The sequence below is a fragment of the Leucoraja erinacea genome, chromosome 5, assembly GCF_028641065.1.
Source record: "Leucoraja erinacea ecotype New England chromosome 5, Leri_hhj_1, whole genome shotgun sequence".
Lineage (NCBI taxonomy): Eukaryota > Metazoa > Chordata > Chondrichthyes > Rajiformes > Rajidae > Leucoraja > Leucoraja erinaceus.
The window spans coordinates 21,167,438-21,189,235 of record NC_073381.1 but is presented as its reverse complement, the minus strand read 5'-3'; the positions used below and the strand labels follow the sequence as shown (position 1 = coordinate 21,189,235).

The 21,798-nt window shown below is 43.6% G+C and overlaps 1 protein-coding gene across 1 annotated transcript in view; it reads right to left on the bottom strand.

The window, feature by feature from the left end:
* Positions 1–21,798, bottom strand: part of bmp5 (bone morphogenetic protein 5) — a 140,738-nt gene that overhangs the window by 8,081 nt on the left and 110,859 nt on the right. The window contains exons 3-4 of the mRNA XM_055635220.1: positions 19,040–19,188; positions 9,189–9,386 (exon numbers count right to left, since the gene is read on the bottom strand). Coding sequence (XP_055491195.1) covers positions 9,189–9,386; positions 19,040–19,188 — 347 coding nt within the window. The remainder of the gene's footprint in view (positions 1–9,188; positions 9,387–19,039; positions 19,189–21,798) is intronic.

Below are 21,798 nucleotides of genomic sequence, written 5' to 3'. Positions count from 1 at the left end.
GTCAGGTTGCTTTCGATGGTACAGCGGTAAAAGTTGGTCAGGATCTGGGGGGACAGGTGAGCTTTCTTGAGCCTCCTCAGGAAGTAAAGGCGCTGCTGTGCCTTTTTGATCAGCTTGGAGGTGTTGAGGGACCAGGACAGATCCTCCGAGATGTGTACCCCGAGGAATTTGTAGTTGGAGACGCGCTCCACCTCAGTCCCGTTTATATGGATGGGGGTATGTCTGCCCCCTCTGACCTTCCTGAAGTCAACAATAATTTCCTTCGTCTTCTTGGAGTTGAGGACGAGGTTATTGTTGGCACACCAGGTTGTCAGGTGCTGGACCTCATCCCTGTAGGCTGACTCGTCGTTGTCACTGATCAGTCCTACCACCATGGTGTCGTCGGCAAACTTAATGATGGCGTTGGAGCCATTCTTAGGGATGCAGTCATGGGTGAAGAGGGAGTAGAGGAGAGGGCTGAGCACACAGCCCTGTGGCACGCCAGTGTTCAGTGTTATAGTGGAGGAGGTGAGGTTGTTGACCCTAACAGACTGCGGTCTGTTGGCGAGGAAATCCAGTGTCCAATTGACAATCTGCCTGTGCATCCGATGTGATAAAGACATTTTGTTTAGTTTAGTTTAAAGATACAGCATGGAAACAAAGCCCTTCGGCCCATCGAGTCTGTGCCGACCAATAATCACCCGTATACTAGTTCTATGTTATCTCAGTTTCGCTCCCTACACACTAGGAACAATTTACAATTTTTACCGAAGCCAATCAGGCTACAAACCTGTACGTCTTTAAAGTGTGGGAAACCCACATGGGCACTGGGAGAACGTACAAACTCTATACAGACAGCACCTGTAGTCAGGATCGAACCTGGTTCTCCAGCACAGTAAGGCAGCAACTCTACAGCTGTACCACTGTGCCTCCCTATATTTAATACTTCCAACTTGTAGGTGTAAATTAAATGTGCCAGCTCTGATATTTCTTTGGGCGCCACCAGTTTCCCAATATAACTCCAACGAGAAGCTGATGGAATCTCTTCAGAAAGGGAGCATTGATACTTATTCCCTTTGTGTGCTATCATTCCCTGTATGTGCTTGTTTCTCTTTCATTCTTTATCTTTGTTCTCTTTCCCAGTTCTGGCAAAGAGACTCTCCCTATAGATGCTGCCTGACTTGCTAATTTTTTCCAATGTTTTTAGTTCATATTACAATTTCCAGCATCTGCAGTTTCTTATTGGATTTCCGAGCCTTGTTTATTGATACACCTACAGGGAAGACGTGCTTTAATTGTTGCCCCCAACAATCCACACGACCCATCTTTTATCAAAATGGAACATAATTTGGCCCAGTTCGGCCCATTGCTCCCAATTGTCATATGAGGAAAGATTGAAAAGACTAGGCTTGTATTCACTGGAGTTTGGAGGGATGAGGGGAAGATCTTATAGAAACATATACACTTATAAAAGGACTGGACAAGCTAGATGCAGGAAAAATGTTCCCAATGTTGGGTGAGTCCAGAACCAGGGGCCACAGTCTTAAAATAAAGGGGTCATTTAAGACTGAGGTGAGAAAAAACTTTTTCACCCAGAGAGTTGTGAATTTATGGAATTCCCTGCCACAGAGGGCAGTGGAGGCCAAATCACTGGATGGATTTAAGAGAGAGTTAGATAGAGCTCTTGGGGCTAGTGGAGTCAAGGGATATGGGGAGAAGGCAGGCACGGGTTATTGATAGGGGACGATCAGCCATGATCACAATGAATGGCGGTGCTGGCTCGAAGGGCTGAATGGCCTCCTCCTGCACCTATTTTCTAAGTTTCTATGTTTAGTAAATCAATCAAATTTGCTGCCTTCTGCAATTTGCTGACCATACTCCCAGCAGAGTTGCTGCCTTACAGTGCCAGAGACCTAGGTACAATCCTCAACTACGGGGGATGACTACACAAATTTGTACATTCTCCCTGTGACTGCGTGGGTTTTCTCCAGGTGCTCTGGTTTCCTCCTGCACTCCAAAGATGTACAGGTTTGTTGATTAATTGGCTTCTGTAAAAATTGTAAATTGTCCCTAGTGTGTAAGGTAGTGCTAGTGTACGGGGTGATTGCTGGTCGGCGCGGACTCGATAGGCTGAAGGGGCTGTTTCCGAGCTGTATCTCTGATGCAGAGAAGATTTACGAGGATATTGCCAGGACTCAAGGGCCTGAGCTATAGGAAGAGGTTGAGCAGGCTAAGACTGCATTCTTTAGAGCACAGGAGGATGATCTTATAGAGATGTACAAAATCAAGAGAGGGATAGATCAGGTAGACACTCTTGCCCAGAGTAGGGGAATCAAGAACCAGAGGGAATCAAGAATCAAGAATCAAGAACCAGAGGGCACAGATTTAAGGTGAAGGAGGAAAGATTTTATAGGAATCTGAAGGGTAACTTTTTCACACTAAGGATGGTGGGTATTTGGAATACGTTGCTGGAGGAGGTAGTTAAGGCAGGGACCATGGCAACATTTAAGAAGCAAATAGACAGGTACATAGATAGGACAGGTTTAGAGAGATATGGGACAATGGAGGAAGATGGGACTAGTGTAGATGGGACATGATGGTCGGCGTGGGCAAGTTGGACCGAACTTTGGTATGGTTTTAACGAGGAAGCCTTAAACATTTTGAGCCTTCCGTATCTAACCCAAGCGATTCACAATTTTTTAAAACTTTGATATTGCCACTTCAAGATCTGGTGCATAAACCTTCTTGAGAAATATTAATGGAAACTTATTTACTTTGAAATGTGGCCAAGACAACAGTGGCCAAAGTGCTGGAGTAATTCAACGGGGCAGGCAGCATCTCTGGAGAACAGGGATATGTGACGTTTTGGGTCAGGATCTTTCTTCAGACTGATTGTGCTGAGCTGGAGGTGGGAAGAAGTCGAGGCTGCCAGTGATAACTCAGGAACCCTCCATCACCTACTAAAACACTGCATCTCTTCATGCCCAGGGATGGGAGATGCAGGCCATACAGATATCAGTCGCAAGCAACTGGTCTTCAGCTTAGTTTAGCTTAGTTTAGAGATGCACCGTGGAACTAGGCCCCTTGGCCTACCTTGTCTGCGCCAACCAACACTAGTTCTATTCTACACGCAAGGGGCAATTCTACTGAATCCAATTAACCTACAAACCTGTACATCTTTGGAATCCGGGAGGAAACCAGTGCTCCCAGAGAAATCACACGTGGTCACAGGGAGAACATGCAAATTCTGTGCAGACAGCACCCGTCGTCTGGATTGTATCTGGGTCTCTGGCGCTGTAAGGCATCAACTCTGCCACTGTGAGACTCCGACTAATAGATAAATATGACCAATTCTTAAAAAGTTGGTCTCCTTTCATCGACTTTTTGGAATCATGTGATGCAGCGGTGCCATAAGGATTGCTGATTTCAGTTCATGACGCGGATAGAGTTACATCTCCGAATACAGATTTGAAAAATTCTCTTTTAAGGGGCCTTCTCTTCTATTTCTACTTTCCACTTTCTCTCTTCCTTTTTTTATTTTTTATATACACACTTCACGTTCTTCTACTCTCTACCATCTATTTTTCCACTTTTTCCCCTTTCTATTGTTTTCTTTTTCTTGTTCTGCTTACTTCCTTCTTATAACATAAAACTAGAGGTTGTACATAGAATGGATTACGGTATTACATAGTTGGCACCTAAAATTAGGTGCCACTGTACTGTTTTGTGCTGTATTAACTTCTTATAAAATAAACAAAACAAAAAAAAAAAAAAAAACTCTGCCACTGTGCCACTGTGCCTACCCTGCATTGCTGCAATCTTTACCTGTGCGCTCTCCATTGGGGAACAGAAACAGCAGGCGGCCAGTACCTGGGCAATGATCATCTGTCCCATGTGAAACTCCTGGCTGCAGGCCAGGGTCTTGCAACTAGTTGGGGTGAATAGGACCCTGAGGCAGTGAAAGACCAAGCATTTTCTTTGCGTCCTCTCATCTTGTCCCATCATAGAATCACAGGAATCTTAGAGCTATACAGCATGGAAACAGGCTCTTTGATCCTCCTTGTCCATGCCAACCAAATTGGCATACTGGGCCAGTCCCATTTACATGCATTTAGTCCATATCCCTCTAAACCTTTCCTGTCCATCTCTCTATCCATATGTCTTTTGAAAAGCATAATTGGATCTGCTTCTATAGCTTCCGTCCAAATACAGACAACCGTGAAAAAGTGGCCCCAAAGGTCTGTCTTAAATCTCTCCCTTTTCATCTTTAGCCTATGTCCTCTAGTTTAAGAATTCTCTACACTTAGCATGCACCCCTAACAGAACTATAGAGAGATACAGCATGGGAACAGGCCATTCAGCCCATCAAATCCATGTCGACCAGCGGCCACCAGCCATCAGCCTGGTAAAGTTCTGCCTTTGAATATTCCTGATCATGTATCTTGCAAATGCATCCTCTTTTGCCTGGTTGGTGTAGATGTAATCAGTGAATGACTACATTTATAGGACACATGGACCCCATTCAGCATGGAGCCCATGTGGTACTTCCAACAATTTTCCCTTTTCGTCATTCTGAGCACCAGGAATGGAATTCAACTTTTGCAATGTCACAAATCGGGCAGGATGCAAACAGGTTTTCTAATTGCTGTCAAACATTGTACAATGGAGCCATGTCTAGTTTAAACTATAAGAATTATAGTTCATGGAATCATAGAAAATTAAAGCACAGAAAGAGCCCATTTGATCTCATGTGTTTGCGATGCCTCTTGGAGATACCAATGTGCCTGGTTCCCTACAGGTTCTGTATCCCTGAGGACCTGCCCAACCTCTTTCCAACATTTCTCACAGAATCATCTTCAAGTGAAGCTTGCCTGATCCTGACAACATAGAATGAAAATTTTCCATTGCATTAGATCTGGAAAGGGCCCAGTGATTTTGAATCATAGTGTCCAGTTAGGATGCACTTTCTCATTTTTCTCTATCCATTAAAACAACTCATTCCAATATATTAGATGGAATAATGCTGGAGCAACTCAATGGGTCAGGCAGCATCTCTGGAGAAAATTGATAGGTGATATTTCAGGTTGGGCCCCTTCCAGACCTGAAACTTCACCTGTCCATTTTCTCCAAAAATGTTGCCTGACCCCCAGAGTTACTCCAGCATTTTGTGTCTATCTTTGGAATAAGCCAGCATTTGCAGTTGATTTTTATTATTCCTAATATCTCAAAAAGCTCCCACCTCTAAACTTCAAAGGAGAAAAGTCTTAACATTTCCAACATACTGAAGTTTTGTATCCATTATGGTGTTCTGGTAAATTCCCTCTGTATCTTTCTATTGGTTTTCCATCTTTTCTGAAGTATGGTGCCCAGAAATCCCTCAGTATTTCAACTGAGACCAAACCAATAATAATAAAGTTCTGACAATTCCTTTACAATTTTATCCTGTTCCTCCATTTACAACTGAAGTAACATGTGCTGCTTTAACCACCTTCTCCATTTTCCCTGCACCTTTATCTCACTACAACGTCGGGTGTATGTGACGAATAAAATTGACTTTGACTTTGACTGTGTTCCTCAGTCATTAACATTTTTCAAAATCCTGTTCGTCCACAGCAACTTTCCAAAGTGTAGTAGTTCTTCCCATTTCTCCCCACTGACCACCATCTCCAGGGCTTCTATCCATTTCACCATCCAGCCTCTGCCAAGGGGATGCTTAATACTCATCATTACATTGTGCTTTGCCAAGAGCTGTATTATCTGCAAATTTAACAATGCTGTTCCATGTACAATATAATACAATACCGTTAATTGCCAATTGAACCTCAAATGAAGTTCAAACGAAATTTGGGTTCTGCAGTCATACAACAAGAAAAAAAGCCAAGACACACAACTAACATTAAGCTTTGTTACTGTCCAAATCCGGTACATATGATAAGTAAACGCACTTGACACGATGCAAAGTTGACCTTTCTGAAATACTGTCTTTCAGTTTGAAAAACATCCACTATTATGCTCTGCTTCCATTATTTCTCCATTCTTTATTCATAGAAAAAAATCCTTCCCTTCAATGGACCTCTATTTTATTTTAGCTGCCTACGAGACACTTTATTAAAAACCCTCGACCATCACGATCAACTATACCTCTTTAGAACATTTAAACATCTAATCAGATGTGCCAAAGAACCCCAAACGTAGGGGGGAAATGTTCATGTTTGCTCAATAAAGGCACCCCCACTACATTAGCATTTGGTGTGGCTGCATGCTGGACAATTATTTTGCCTTCTCATCACACCTCCACCATGCTTATAACAGAGCTACTGGCCTTAACTTATGAGACCCGTCTCCGTTTCACTAAAGTACATACAGGGGACATATCATGGCCCCACTCAGAACTGGATCCGAATTAAATCCTTCAGGCTTTTCCTGCAGAAGTTTACTTTCACCTCATTATTTTTATTTACTGGCACTGACAATAGGCTTAAGGTAAGAGGAAGGAGTTTTAAAGCACATCTGAGGGTTGAAGTCTGGAATGTGTTACCAAATAATGAGATATATTACTGTGTTTAAGAGGCTTTGAAACCAACAATTGAATAGGCAAGGCATCGAAGGATGGAGACCAAAACTGTACGCAATACCACACCTGGAGTATTGCGTGCAGTTTTGGTCTCCTAATCTGAGGAAGGACATTCTTGCCATAGAGGGAGTACAGAGAAGGTTCACCAGACTGATTCCTGGGATGTCAGGACTTTCATATGAAGAAAGACTGGATAGACTCAGCTTGTACTCAGTAGAATTTAGGAGATTGAGGGGGGATCTTATAGAAATTTACACAATTCTTAAGGGGTTGGACAGGCTCGATGCAGGAAGATTGTTCCCGATGTTGGGGAAGTCACAGTTTAAGGATAAAGGGGAAATCTTTTAGGACTGAGATGAGAAAAACATTTTTACACAGAGAGTGGTGAATCTGTGGAATTCTCTGCCACAGAATGTAGTTGAGGCCAGTTCATTGGCTATATTTAAGAGGAACTTAGATGTGGCCCTTGTGGTTAAAGGAATCAGGGGGTATGGAGAGAAGGCAGGTACAGGATACTGAGTTGGATGATCAGCCATGATCATATTGAATGGCGGTGCAGGCTCGAAGGGCCGAATGGCCTACTCCTGCACCTATTTTCTATGTTGCTATGGAGACCTAACACGGGCAAGTGTGGATGGGAAAATGGTCCACATGGACGTGATGGGCAGAAGGGCCTGTTTCTGTGCTATACGACTCTATGACTCCATGACATCCCATTGTCCCATTTAGATTATGAGTGTTTGACCAATTATTCCTTCGTTGGCAGACGAATTCACTCGGCGAAATGTTGCAGCGGAATCTGATCCACTCATCAACCAGCAACAAGACAGGGGCATCTGTGACACAGTGATGAGGACTGTGTGCCCTGGGTGATTATTCCCCAGCTCAAGAGTGCTTTGGCCAATTTCAGTGAAACCGCAGTCTAAGCTGCACACCACCATTGCAGCACAGAGCTCAGATTGATTTCTAACCCACAAGAGGGCTTCCAAAACCTTCCTGGCACTCCAATGTTTGAAACTGAGTTCTCAGAATGTGTTTGAAAGAAACCCTTCTGGTCCATCAAGGCATTGAGTGATGGTGGCCAATTGTATGCAGGTGAACTGTTTTGACAGCACAATTTGATAGGAAAACTGGCAATTTCATCACTTCGCAACTTTGAAGTATATGGCTTGTGACTGACTCAATCTTTTAAATATGCTTTTAATTATCGCAATTAAAATGATATTTTTTGTCATTCTGTTTCAGCTGAGTCTTAAGTACAGTATTTAAGACACTCAAAATAAGTTTTACACTCTGTCAAACATAATCATACTCATTATCTGGAAACAGATGTCATTACCATTTGGAAAAGCAGAAATGAAAACAAAATGGAACATTGACTATTGCATGAACTGTGTGGAGAATTAAACTTAGTTCTCAATCTCCTTGGCAACTTACACAACTTCAATGTTGTACTTCCCCCAGTAGCTTTATGAACCCTGAAGTACATAAACAGCATAGTGCACTGTTTTGTTTTTCAGTATGTTTTTCCTGTGTGTTAGAACCCACAGCAAACACATGTTGTTGGCACTGATGGGAGTTTAGGATTAGTGAACAGATTTCAATATCGTATTAATTACATTTGACAGGAATAGTTTTTCATTCTCGCCAAAGTGCTTTAGAATCATATTTTCTTAAGCCATCACAGAGGACGGACAAGAGGTTGGTTCTGGTTGCCTGCAGGAGTCATTTACCACTGCTAACAGAACGCGCAGATAGCCAGCTGTGTTCCAAGGGGATGCATGCATGAAATACAGGCAAACACAACCTCAAACATATACTCACAGAGGCAGGAAGTAAGAAGTCGTTCTTGTCATCTAACTCTTTAATTATGTTTTCTAAATCCTCTGGTAAAGGACTACTGATTTATTCTCCGTATAAATGAATGACAGTGTGCCCACATCATGGTTTTAATCAAATCAACAAAAAATAAACTATCCATCGTAAACACTGAGAAATTAGGAATGACAGATACATTGAAGGAAAATGTCACTGTAAGATCAAAGCCATTCGTATAAATTTTGCATCACACTAGATAAAACATCCTGTAATAAGTAATAGGGAGCTGGTTTAATTGTGGTTGGACAGGTCACACATTTAAGACACTTGTCTAAAAGGCTCAGGCAGTTTTTAACGGGATGATAGACAGACTTTTCCTTATCAATGTCTTGTTCATGTCAGGGATTATGGGGTGAAGACAGGCGAATGGGGTTGAGAGGGAAAGGTAGATCGGCCAAGATTGAATGGCGGAGTAGACTTGATGGGCCGAATGGCCTAATTCTGCTCTCAGAATTCATGAATTTACCATGTCCTTCAAAAATCCATGTAAAATCAACTAGGGGTATGAAGTAATAACACCAAAGAAGACTGGGGCATAGAGGATTGCAGATGCTGGAATCTTGGGAAGAAGGCAAATGTACAATGAAATATAGAGTCACCATTGCAATTAATCACTAAGAAAGAAAGTGTTAGATGTTCTTTGAAAGGTCAAGGAGTGTATTCAATGGGTCATTTACGTGGCAACATTTCCAAGGAGCCTGTGGCACGTAGAGGAAATTTGCCCCTACATTTCAGGTGCAGGGTTGGGCTTTCATACCTCCAGGACTGGATAATCGTGAAGAATCGTGCGAGCCACTGGACTTGTTACGGTTTTGGTTTTTGCGTTTGCCATTGGCAGCCCGGACAGAGCGGAGTAACACCTCACTGGCTTTGAAAAAGGCCACCATGAACGGCTGCTTTGACTGTGGTCCATGTCTTCCTATTAGGCCAGCTGATCGAATATTAATGGTCCGACCTACAAAAGGAATTCAAAGGTAACTCTTAAACACAGGCAAATCTTCAGATAAAACCTTACTGCAGTGATTTTTACAAAGGCTTTTGTACATGAAATTGCTCGATAAAATCACACACTTGAGAATGTTGCCAGGGCTTGAGACTCTGCCCTACAAGAAGAAGTTGGGCAGGTTAGGACTTTATTCCTTGGAGCGCAGGTGATCTTATAGAGAGGTGTATGAGATCATGGAAGGAATAGGTGGAGTGGATGCACCGAATCTATTACCCAGCGTACGAGAATCGATGGGTCAAAGGGCCTGTTTCCAAGCAGTATCTTTCATTCAATCAATCGGCCCCATGGATTGTTTTCTTAGTTACCCTGTTATAATCCTGAGTGGGTATGGAAACTGATAGAGCCAGTACTCATAGTGCCAGAAACCTGGGTTCAATCCTGGCCTCTGATACCGTCTGTGTTGAGCTTGCACGTTCTCCCTGTGGCCACGTGGGTCTGCCCGCTTCCTCCGGTCTCCTCTCACGTCCCATGGGGATGTGCCGGTTGGTAGGTCCATTGGCCCTGGTGTAGGTAGGTGGCAGGAGATTAGCATTGGGAAGGGAGCTGATGGGTAATGCAAGAGGAACCTTGGGCTAGTAAAGATAGTCCTTCACCTGTGGACCAGGTAAGGACACGCATGGGGTGCCGTGGAATGTAGGAAGGAACTGCAGATGCAGGTTTATACCGAAGATAGACACAAAAAGCTGGAGTAACTCAGCGGGTCAGGCAGCATCTCTGGTGAAAAGGAACAGGTGACATTGTCTGACGGAGTCTGAAGAAGGTGTCCGACCCGAAACGTCACCTATTCATTTTCTCCAGAGATGCTGCCTGACCCGCTGGGTTACTCTAGCATTTTGTGTCTATTACGGGGTGCAATGGAGCCTAATTGTAGGAGGCGATCCCAGGAGGGTAAGATCCAGCCTGTGACTTACCTCAGCTTCCTCAACATTGAGTCGCTTCAGCGATCACGAGACCGAAACCTTTCTCTTTTACATTTTTCACTGAGTAACCGCGATGACCACCATTTTACTGACAAGTCTCTCGATTCTACGCATGGATATTTATGTTGGCAAAGTAAACAGTTTGTTTTATAAAATGCGAAGCTCGTTTTTCAGTGAGAAATGAAAGCTTGTCATTTGAAACTGCACATCTGCTCACGCCAACCACTTTCCAAAACCAATGTCAGGGGCTGATCCTGAAATAAGTTTCTGAAATTTCCCCCACCCCATTTTATCCCCCTGTTTTTTTATTCTTGTTGGCATTTCATGATCAAACAGTTTACTTTATGACACAAACAATTTCCAGTCGAGCAATTGGCACAAAGCAGTTGTGCAATGTGATGCGTTTATACTTCGCAGAAGTAACGCAACTGCCTCCCAAATGTGCAATCACATTCATTTTATTTTCATGCAATGGAGAACTTGGATTGATTCACAGAGGGCCACCTAAAATAAATAATCTAGCAAGGTACTTTTAAAGGCGGCTAGAAGACAAAGTCTGCTTTTTGCAAGGAAAAAACAAGTTCCATCCTGGTACACGAGAAGGGAGCAGTTTTATTTGCGGCTTTAGCCAGTTCCATTCTACTTCCACTGTTACAAACATTCTGATCGAACTTCCTCCCTCTGGCAGCTTGTTTGCTGTAAAAGAGAAATTAAAAAATCCAGCCCTGTGGCATACCTTGAAATGGCCCACTTCGCCAACTTTTACAACTTGTTTGTTCAGGTGCTTCACTTTAAATGAGTTTAAGATGTTCTCAATGAAAAGAAGCATGCCTCTGCCAGAAATAAGTGAGCATCTCGATGAATATGCGCAGCTGTATCATTTTAGTCCGCACCTAACTACTGTTCAAAAAAACCCCTTCAAATTACATTACACAAACATCTTTGCAAGTTTACAGTAGACACTTTGTAATTAGATGCTTTAGAAGTGTGGAATCTGAAAAATAAATTAGATTACTTTCATTTAACTTTACTTGGTCCAAAATCAACAGATGACCTAATGCACGTTTAAAAGGAAAACTGCAGACATGTATATTTGTCCATTAAAAGGTCTTTTTGTTGGGTTCAGTCAGAGCTTAATCTTTAGCAGAACCTGAATCCATAACCATTCATGAAAATGGTTATGTTTTGGGAGCTTGGCTCACAGGCACAACTTCAGGGAAAATCCCCAATGTTTTCAAAGTTTCCTTTCTCTTACCTATCTCTCCCTTCTCCCCAACCCCACGCCCAGCATTCTTTGTCATAGAGTCGTACAGCACGGAAACAAGCCCAAGTTGCCCATGCTGACCAAGCTGCCCTGCCTACAATCGGTGGCAGCACAGAGGCGCAGTGCTTGAATTACAGCACCAGAGACCCGGGTTCGATCTGACTACGGGTGCCGCCTGTATGGAGTTTGTAGGTTCTCCCCTTGACCACATGGGTTTTCTCCAGGTGCTCCAGTTTCCTCCCACACTCCAAAGACGTACAGATTTATAGGTTAATTTGGCTTCGGTAAAAAAATTTCAACATTGTCCCTAGTGTGTAAGATAATGCAGTGTCTGGGGATCGCTGGTTGGTGCGGACTCTATGGACCAAAGGGCATGTTTCCGTGCTGTATCTCTAAACTAAATTAAACAAAACATTCGTCCTACCTGCCCGCTATTAGCCCACATTCCTCTAAACCATTTCTGTCCATGTACATGTCCAAATGCCTTTGAAACGTCGTTACAGTTTCTGCCTCAACTATCTCCTCTGGCAGCTTATTCCACAGACACTACCCTCTATGTGAAGAAGGTCCCCCCAAATTCCTATTCATTCTTCCTTTCTCAACTTAAACCTATGTCCTCTGCATCTTAATTCCCCTGCTCTGGGTAAAAGAGTATGGGTAAAAGACTTTATCAATTCCTCTCATGATCTTATACACGTCTATAAGATCACCCCTCATCATCCAACTCTCCAAGGAATAAAGTCCTGGCCTGCCTAACCTCCATGGAACTGAAAAATTCCATGGCCACTTCTTGGACTGGTTTCCTTCACTATGAGTCTCAACAGCGACCACTTGAAACCACAGGCACAATTTCAACCATGGCCATCAACAGGGAATCATTGGAATACAGTCAAGGGAGAGGAGTCATCTGATTTATATCCCAACCCAGAAGAAGAAGGGTTTCGGCCCGAAATGTTGCCTATTTCCTTCGCTCCATAGATGCTGCTGCACCCGCTGAGTTTCTCCAGCTTTTTTGTGTACCTTCGATTCTCCAGCATCTGCAGTTCCTTCTTAAACACAGGATATTGGATTAATTCAGGTGGGTAGCTGATGATTGTCATGGGTATGAGAGTGGGAGAATTAAACCCTACAGAAACAAGGCCTTTCAGTCCAACTTGTCATCCTGATCAAGGCACTTCCCGAAGCTAGGCCCGTGTGCCTGAGTTTGGCCCCCTAACCCGGCTGAACCTTTTCTGTCCATGTTCCTATCCAAATGGCTTTAAACATTGTACACTGTGCCCTCCTCTACCGCTTCCACCTCGCTCTGCCAGCTCGTTCCACATACCCACCACCCTCTGTGCAAAGAAACTTGCCCCTCAGCTCTCTTTTAAATTGTTCCCCTCTCACCTTAAACCTGTGCCCTCTAGTTTTAGATTTAGCTACCCTGGGGAAATAGACTGAAGGGCCTGTTTCTGTGCTGTATGACTCCAGACGCCACAGATACATGCAGACCTTCTCCTGCTGATCTAGTTGAGTTAAGGGGATTAAACGCCAGCCAAATTAAACCATTAAACTCCGAGTTGTACATGCAACTGTTCTGCCGCTGATCTTGCATTGCTACTCATTCTGACACACGGTGGAGCAGGCTAGAAGTTGAGGCCAGTTGCACTTTGCACTCTCTCCCAGGTTAAGCTGTCAACAGTCAGGGAACACCATCAACCTCACTGTGATGCTGTGATCACCTGGTTCAAAAGTCGGCCTCTGTAGTAATCTGAACCCCAGACAAAAGGTCAACCTGCCACATTTGGGATTGTGTCGCCAATCCCTAAATCAAATTATACTCCTGCATTAACGAGAATTCCAAACGCAGAAACAGTGCACGCAGCCTAAAGCTACAATGCAGCTTACAATCATTTTTTATTTACTCCAGGATACTGCTGTTAGTTTTGCCATGAGTCATAGTCATACAACACGGAAACAGGCCCTTCAACCTGTTGCAGTTTGCTTGTTGAGCTAGATACCCCATCTAGCTGTCCAAATATCTGTTAGTACCTGTCTCAACCATCTCCTATGGCAGCTCATTCCATATACCCACCAGTCTCTGTGTATGGAAAAATTGCCCCTCAGGTTCCTATTAAATCTTTCCCCTCTCACCTTAAACCTACATCCCTCAGTCTTGATTCCCCTACCCTGGATAAAATACTCTGTGCATCCACCCAATCTATTTCCATCCTGGTCTTATATACTTTATTGCCCTGATGCTTAAATCATTAAAATCATTAAACACAAACATTTCTACAGAATATTTTGGTATCAAAGCAAAAATTAGTCCTATTCACACCTATTCTACATTCTCTTTTAAATGTTTACACTGTATAAGATTAGGGTGGTTCGGGTCACCTGGTGTCTTAAAATGTTGAAACATTTCAATCCCAGATCCACCTTAGAATCACACAAATCTGGGGTCTGCGGGGCACGGCGCAATAGGTTTGTCGGAGGTAGGTCACTCGGTTTTAGTGGGCCTCTATTTTATTTGCAGATAGACACAAAATGCTGGAGTGACTCAGCGGGGCAGGCAGCATCTTTGGAGGAAAAGAATAGGTGATGTTTCAGGTCAGAACCCTTCTTCAGACCCACTTAGCTACTGCTGGGATAAACCAGCATCTTCAGTTCTTTCCAAACTATATATTTTATCTCCATTTAGGTTTGATTTTTGAATTGAATTGAAAGATCCAGCATTAAAACAGGCCCTTGACCTACAGTACGTAAGTCATCCATTACGTAAATAGGGGAGTGCCTGTATAATTTCATTATCAGTAATGAATAGAGGTAAACATTATCTCCGAATCTTCCTGTATTCCATACTCACTGTCCTGCTGTAAATTAACCCTTGGCTTGGTTAAGTCCCCCTTTGAGGTCCAGTTGAATGTGGAATTGTTTGTCCCAAATGTTTAGCAAACTTCAATCAAACTGAAAACCAAGCTAAATGTTTCCTCATTCTCACCGTCTACACAAACCTTCTGGTGAGTTTAGGTTGTAATAGTTTTTTTTAAATGGAAACCCATTTTGCTGATCAGAGTCCAGGCTGTTCCAGGTAATGTAATGGATCTGTCCATAATCTGAATTTGTGTGTCAGATACAAACAATTTTGTCCCGGAACCCAAGATAGTACTATCTGCTGACATACATTATCAGCTTATCAATATAGTTTGAAAAATAATGTGAATGATTGTTAATTAATTAATTGAATGTCCATTTAAAATGTCCTTCATGATTATATTGCTGAATAGATTAGTTCTGATTTCAGTCTTAACTGATGTACAAACTATGAATTTCTATGAGGATATTTTTGATGGTTATCTGGGTAAGAAATACCAGATTATCTTCTTATTTCCATTTCACTATGTTTAACTCTTGGCTTCGTTAAGTGCACTAAGAGATACAGGATTAGCAGTCTCTTCCATGTTTTATATGCATTACTGCCATTGTGGGTTATTAATAAGAGAAGAAATCATTCAATTTCTGGTTTGGGAGAAGAAAGTTCAGTGTCTTTTTCAGGATGCAGTCATTTATTTTTCAAAAGGATGAACAGCGGGTGAATTTACTTTAGTCACGGGAAAAGTTGCGTAAAGTTGCATCTCTGTGAGTAAGATCTTCCGTGACTCAGGGACCTCCACTGGAAAGCACGTCAGAATCAGTCTTCAGACATCGTTACATCTCTCTGACTGGAGTCCCATTGTTGAAATGACAACCAGAGGAAGGCTGATCATAAAGAGAGAGTTTTGGGCGGAAGCCATCGCTCCTTGTGTACTCCATGGCCACAGACCCATGGCTCCAGCATTCTGCCAGGCAGTACCAGTTGCTTAATGTCTGACTCAGACTGACTGCTCCTGGCAAAAGGCTGGGACAACCAAAATTCCATCATACCTTAAAGACTTGTCGGGGCAGTATCACTGGTCACTGGGTCAAAGGGTCTATTTCCATGCTGTATCTTGCAATTCCAATTCAATTTCATACAGCTTCTCCCAATATTCCCAACAGACTATTTCCTTTGCTTCCTATTAACAATTTTATGCTCCACGCCAATCCCTCTCTTTCCATAACTGATCCCTTGTTATCCTTCACCTCAACCCAGATGCATTCAGTCTGAAGAAGGGTCTCGACTTGAAATATCACCAAATCCTTCGCTCAAAGATGCTGCCTGCCTCGCTGTGTTACTCCAGCAAATTGTGTCTATCTTCGATTTAAACCAGTATCTGCAGTTCCTTCCTTTGCATTCAGAATGTTCCTGTTCTATTTCTTCATTTTCTTGCTTGGCAACAGTTCCCTCACAATTCCTAAACGCGAGATAAATCAACTCAAGAAGCATCCAATGCACTGAACCTCCATTGCACCTGGACCTCCTTGGAGGTAACATTCAAACGGGCTCAGCCTGCAAGGCTTAGAGTTTGCCAGTATTGCATGTAAATCTGAAAGCTCTAATTTGTCAGAAAATCTTGATCTTAGGTCCTGTGTTGGCAGTGGGTCCTAAAGTGGTAGGAGCAACGAGCCTACAGCACCCTGCCAATAATGGCTGATAGTGGCATCAGTCTTACGCTTGCAGGCTCTTTGGAATATTGTCCCCCTGGAGGTTTGGCACCGAGTTGGAGAAGGAGATCATGCCAATCTGCACCCCCCCCCCCCCTCCCCCCCCCCCAGGAAGAAAGGTGTCAGGGGTTTTGGGGAGAAGGCAGGAGAATGAGGTTTGGAGGGAGAGATAGATCCGCCATGATTAAATGGCGGAGTAGACTTGGTGGGCTGAATAGCCTAATTCTACTATTCTTTATGACCTTATGAAAGAAGGGAACTTTCTCTGGGATCATCCTGGATGGGGATTCTCACCTTCAGCTGCCCTTCCACCAATGCACGCTGAGGCAGCCGGGGACAAGGGCCCATGTCCAGACCGAACATCCTTGCAAGTGACTAGCCTCCTCTACCAGGGAGAGCGCCGTGTTCCCGCACGGCGATATCTGGCAACGTGCCGCGGGATCACATTCAGTGATCGGGCTTTAGATAAAATTCCATTACAAGGCGCCCAGGAATGTAGCTCCACATAAATAGGATTCCTGGGCCTTTGCATCCTGTTATTTGTAGCTGCCAGTTGTGCAGTCCCTGCAATCGTGATTCAGTTATTCCTACTACATCTGGTTCTGCTCTGCAAATTACTTCCTCCCTTTTTTGTGTTGGATGCGTTACACATTGCTGTGCAGCATTTTAATTTGTTTTTTTATTAATAGTTCCTCGGGTTTATTTTTATCACTTAGTATAAACACATGTTCCAAAACGCTATCTCTTGGCTGACCATGGACTTTGCCCCTGTTCCCTGTTCTTGCCTGGCCTCTGCTCCCTTTGTTTAGCTCCCCTAGCTCTAAGCTGCTGTGCATCATAACAGATCCCTCCCTGCATCTTACTCGTTTGATACACTGGGTCACGGGACCTAATCTACTCCTCTGTAGACATGGAATCCGTCTCTGCTAGGATTACCACTGGTGACGTAGCACAGGAGGCTGAGAGAAAACACTACAATGGAAACACATGCTGTGTTTTGAGCTCAGATCATTTTTCCGGCTTCTCGCGCCAAGTCTCTGGCTGAGCCCTTGCTTCTCACAATATATTTGCTTTTATATCCCCTAAATGTTTTGGAGCGGCATGTGCCAGAATCACTGCATTTGATCACTTTGATCACTGCATTTAGCTTACGATATACATCTGGAACTTTAAGATGGAGGGATCTTGGGATCCAAACCCTTAACTCCCTGAAAGTGGCAACACAAGTAGATAGAGTGGTAAAGAATGCACATGGTCAACTTACTTTCATAGATCAGAGCATTGTGGATAAGAGTCAGGAAGTCGTGATGCAGCTTTTTTGGACTTTGGTTAAGCTGCATCTGAAGTATAGCGTGCAGTTCTGGTCAAGCCATGTAAGGAAAGATGTGGAGGCTTTGGAAAAAGTGCAGAAGTGGTTTGCTTAAACGATGCCTGGATTTAGGGGGATATTTAGGGGGAGAGGTTGTAGGGACTTGGATTATTTTCACTGGAACGCTGATGGTTGAGGGGAGATCTGATACAAACATGTAAAATGATCAGAGGCATAAATAAGTTAGATGGGCTGAATGGCCTAATTCTGCTCCTGTGTCTTATGAGTGATAATGTACCAGCTAATTCAGCCCATTATGTTATGCCATTGAATCACTCCAATCACTGAATCACCTGCTCATAAGGATGTTCCTGCTCACTAACCAGTTTTTTAAAGAAGTGGGGGGAATTTACCAAATCCTTCCTTCCACTGTACACAATATAGTTTGTGCATTCATGTCATTTCTGGCATCTTTCTATGTGAAAAAGTGTCATTTCCACAATTACAAGGCATAAGACTTGTATCTTATGTTCACCAGACTGATTCCTGATCCCTGGGATGTCGGGACTTTCATATGAAGAAAGACTGGATAGACTCAGCTTGTAGTCGCTAGAATTCAGAAGATTGAGGGGGGATCTTATAGAAACTTACAAAATTCTTAAGGGGTTGGACAGGCTAGATGCAGGAAGATTGTTCCCGATGTTGGGGAAGTCCAGAACAAGGGGGTCACAGTTTAAGGATAAGGGAGAAATCTTTTAGGACTGAGGTAAGAAAAACATTTTTCACACAGAGAGTGGTGAATCTCTGGAATTCTCTGCCATAGAAGGTAGTTGAGGCCAGTTCATTGGCTATATTTAAGAGGGAGTTAGATGTGGCCCTTGTGGCTAAAGGGATCAGGGGGTATGGGGAGAAGGCAGGTACAGGTACAGGATACTGAGTTGGATGATGAGCCATGATCATATTGAATGGCGGTGCAGGCTTGAAGGTCCGAATGGCCTACTCCTGCACCTATTTTCTATGTTTCTATGTTTCTATAACACAATGTAAACATCTTCTCGAAATATAAACTGAGCTAGTTTAGAAACAAAATGAATACTTCCCAATTATTACTGTACCCTTTATGGAATAAGAGACACATGCAGCACAGAAATGGGGCCCTTCGGCCCATCTCTTTCATGCTATATGTGATGCCATCTGTACTAACCCCATTTGCCTGCATTAGACTGCATCCTTTTTTATGCTGTCCCTGCCCAAGTACCTGTCCAAATGCCTTTTAGATGTTGCTCTTTGGAGATCCTTTAAATTTCTCCCCTCTCATCTTAAACCAGTGCCCTCTAGCCCTTTAATAAATTGGTAACTAAATGCTCCTGGAGTGGAGTGACACCCCCCCCCAGCCCCCCCCCCCCCCCCCCCCCCCCCCCCCCCCCCCCCCCCCCCCCCCCCCCCCCCCCCCCCCCCCCCCCCCCCCCCCCCCCCCCCCCCCCCCCCCCCACCCCTGGTTTTAATAATGATCACAATTTGTTTCTGGCAACCGATAACATACCGTCCATTATTTCCACACAAAGTTGCAAGCCCAGGTTATGTTGTGGGTTCAGTACCCAGTGATTGCTGGTAGCTGTGATGTCAAACACAAGCCATCCGCCCTCTGATGCTCGAATCTTCTTACTGTCCAACAGAAAAAGGTCGGCATCCCTGGATGACAGAGAAACAGCAGCCGTGAGTTCAAATGCAGAGCAGTGGATAAGGTTAAAACTTGCACTTACATATCACATTCCACATTCTCAGTTCATTCCAAAGCGGTTCAGTTGAGTTGCTGCCTCACAGTGCCAGACCCGGGATTGATGCTGACTATGGGAGCTAAAGTTGGTGACAACACCAAAATTGGAGGAGTTACAGACAGTGAGGAAAGCTGTGTGAAGATACAGCAGGATATAGATCAGCTGTAAACATGGGCAGAGCAATGGCAGATGGAGTTTAACCTGATCAAGTGTCAGGTGTTGCACTTTGGGAGGTTCAATGTAAGGAGAGAATATACAGTTAATGGGAAAACCCTTAACAGTATTGATGTACAAAGGGATCTTGGAGTCCAAGTTCATAGCTAACTAAAAGTGGCACAAGTAGATAAGGTGCATATTTGAAGGTGTATGGTATGCTTGCTTTCATTATTAGGGGCATTGAATTTAAGAGTCAGGAAGTCAGGATGCAGCTCTATAGGACTTTGGTTATCAGTCAGTATCAGTATCAGTATATCTTTATTGTTATTTCCTGAGTACTCACATACCCAGAGGAAACAAAAAAACGTTGCTCAACCAGTGTCCGTTCAGTGTGCAGTACAAATAACAACAAGTTATTTGCATTTTAGATTAGTTTAGATTAGCAACAAGTTAGATTGCATTTGGACCATTGCGTGCAGTTCTGCTCGCCCCATCACAGGAGAGATGTGGAGGTTTTGGAGAGGGTGCAGAGGAGGTTTACCAGAATGTTGCCTGCATTAGAGGGTTTCATCTGCAGGGAGAAGTTGGATAGACATGGATTGTCTTCTCTGGGATGTTGGGGGTTGAGGGAAGACTTGATAGAAGTATATTCAATTGTAAGAGGCAGACAGTAGATAGGGTAGACAGTCAGAACCATTTTACCCAAGGTGGAAATGTCCAAGAATAGAGGGTATAACTATGTGAGAGGGGAACATTTAATGAAGATGTGTGGGGTGGGCTTTTAAAAGAGGGTGATGGGGGTCTGGAACATTACCAGGGGTGGTGGTGGAGGCAGATCTGATAGTGGTGTTTAGGAGGCTTTTAGATAAGCTCATATACAGGCAGATAATGTCCGTTTAACTTGGCATCATGTTCGGCATAAATATTGTGGGCCCAAGGGCCCATTCCTGTGCTGTACTGTTCTATGCTCTATGTATAATGTTCTACCCACACCTCTGTCAGATCCTCACCTTGATCCAAATATAATAAGCGCACTACAAGGACACAGAACCCAGAACGTACTGTTTATTTCCTCCATTCCTTTTGATCCCGGCCAATATGTGTCCTCTGACCTTTCTGACTCTTAGTAACACGTGATACATTTAAATATGATGTCAGTTACCAGGACAACCTCCTCCACTTTCTCTGCTACCCAAGACAAACTTTTTTTTTTTCTGTCTTTACCAGTTCTGATGAAGAGTCCCAGACCTGAAAAGATACCTGTTTCTCTCTCCGCAGATGTTGCCTGACCTGCTGAGTGTTCTCAGCATACTCAGTATTTATTTCAGCTTTTTAGCACCCGCAGTTTTATGGATTGTCATCAGGTAATCTGGTTTGAAGATGATGATCAAAGGGACATTAGAACTTCACTGTGTTGTGGAGTATTTTGCATCCACCTACACAGGGATACTTTGTTTCTGTTTGGACAACGCATCTCCAATATCACTCTATGGTTCTGCTCAAGTGTCAGGAGATACACTAAGTCAATCTGGAATCCCATCCGATACTTTTTAAACCTGTTGACACATGATGTATGTAATGCTGGGGCTCTATAAGGTGCTGGTCAGGCTGCATTTGGAATATTCAGATTCAGATTCAGATTCAATTTTAATTGTCATTGTCAGTGTACAGTACAGAGACAACGAAATGCATTTAGCATCTCCCTTGAAGAGCGACATAGCAAACGATTTGAATAAAAATAATAAGTGTCCGGGGGGGGGTGGTGATTGGCAGTCACCGACGTACGTTGTTGAGTAGAGTGACAGCCGCCAGAAAGAAGCTGTTCCTCGACCTGCTGGTTCGGCAACGGAGAGACCTGTAGTGCCTCCCGCCTCAATATTATGAGCAATTTTTGGCACCATATCTGAGGAAGGATGTACTGGCTCTGGAGAGGGTCCAGAGGAGGTTTACAAGGCCTGGGCCTGTACTAGCTGGAGTTTAGAAGGATGAGCGGACACCTCATTGAAACTTACCGAATAGTAAAAGGGCTTGGATAAAGTGGATGTGGAGAGGATGTTTCATCTAGTGTCTAGGACTAGAGGTCATAGCCTCAGAATTAAAGGATGTTCCTTTAGGAAGGAGATGAGGAGGAATATATTTAGTCAGATAGTGGTGAATCTGTGGAATTCTTTGCTACAAAAGAAGTTGATGGATATATTTAAGGCAGAGTTACATAGATTTTACTTCGGAGTCACGTGAGTGACTACGTGAAGAACCCCGCCAGGACGCATGCGTGTCATATCGCTTTCACGCTTGCGAAACGACAGGCGGGGTGGAGCGTTCCCCCGCAGCGGTAAGTTTGAAACCGCGACCTGCAGGTAAGTGACTT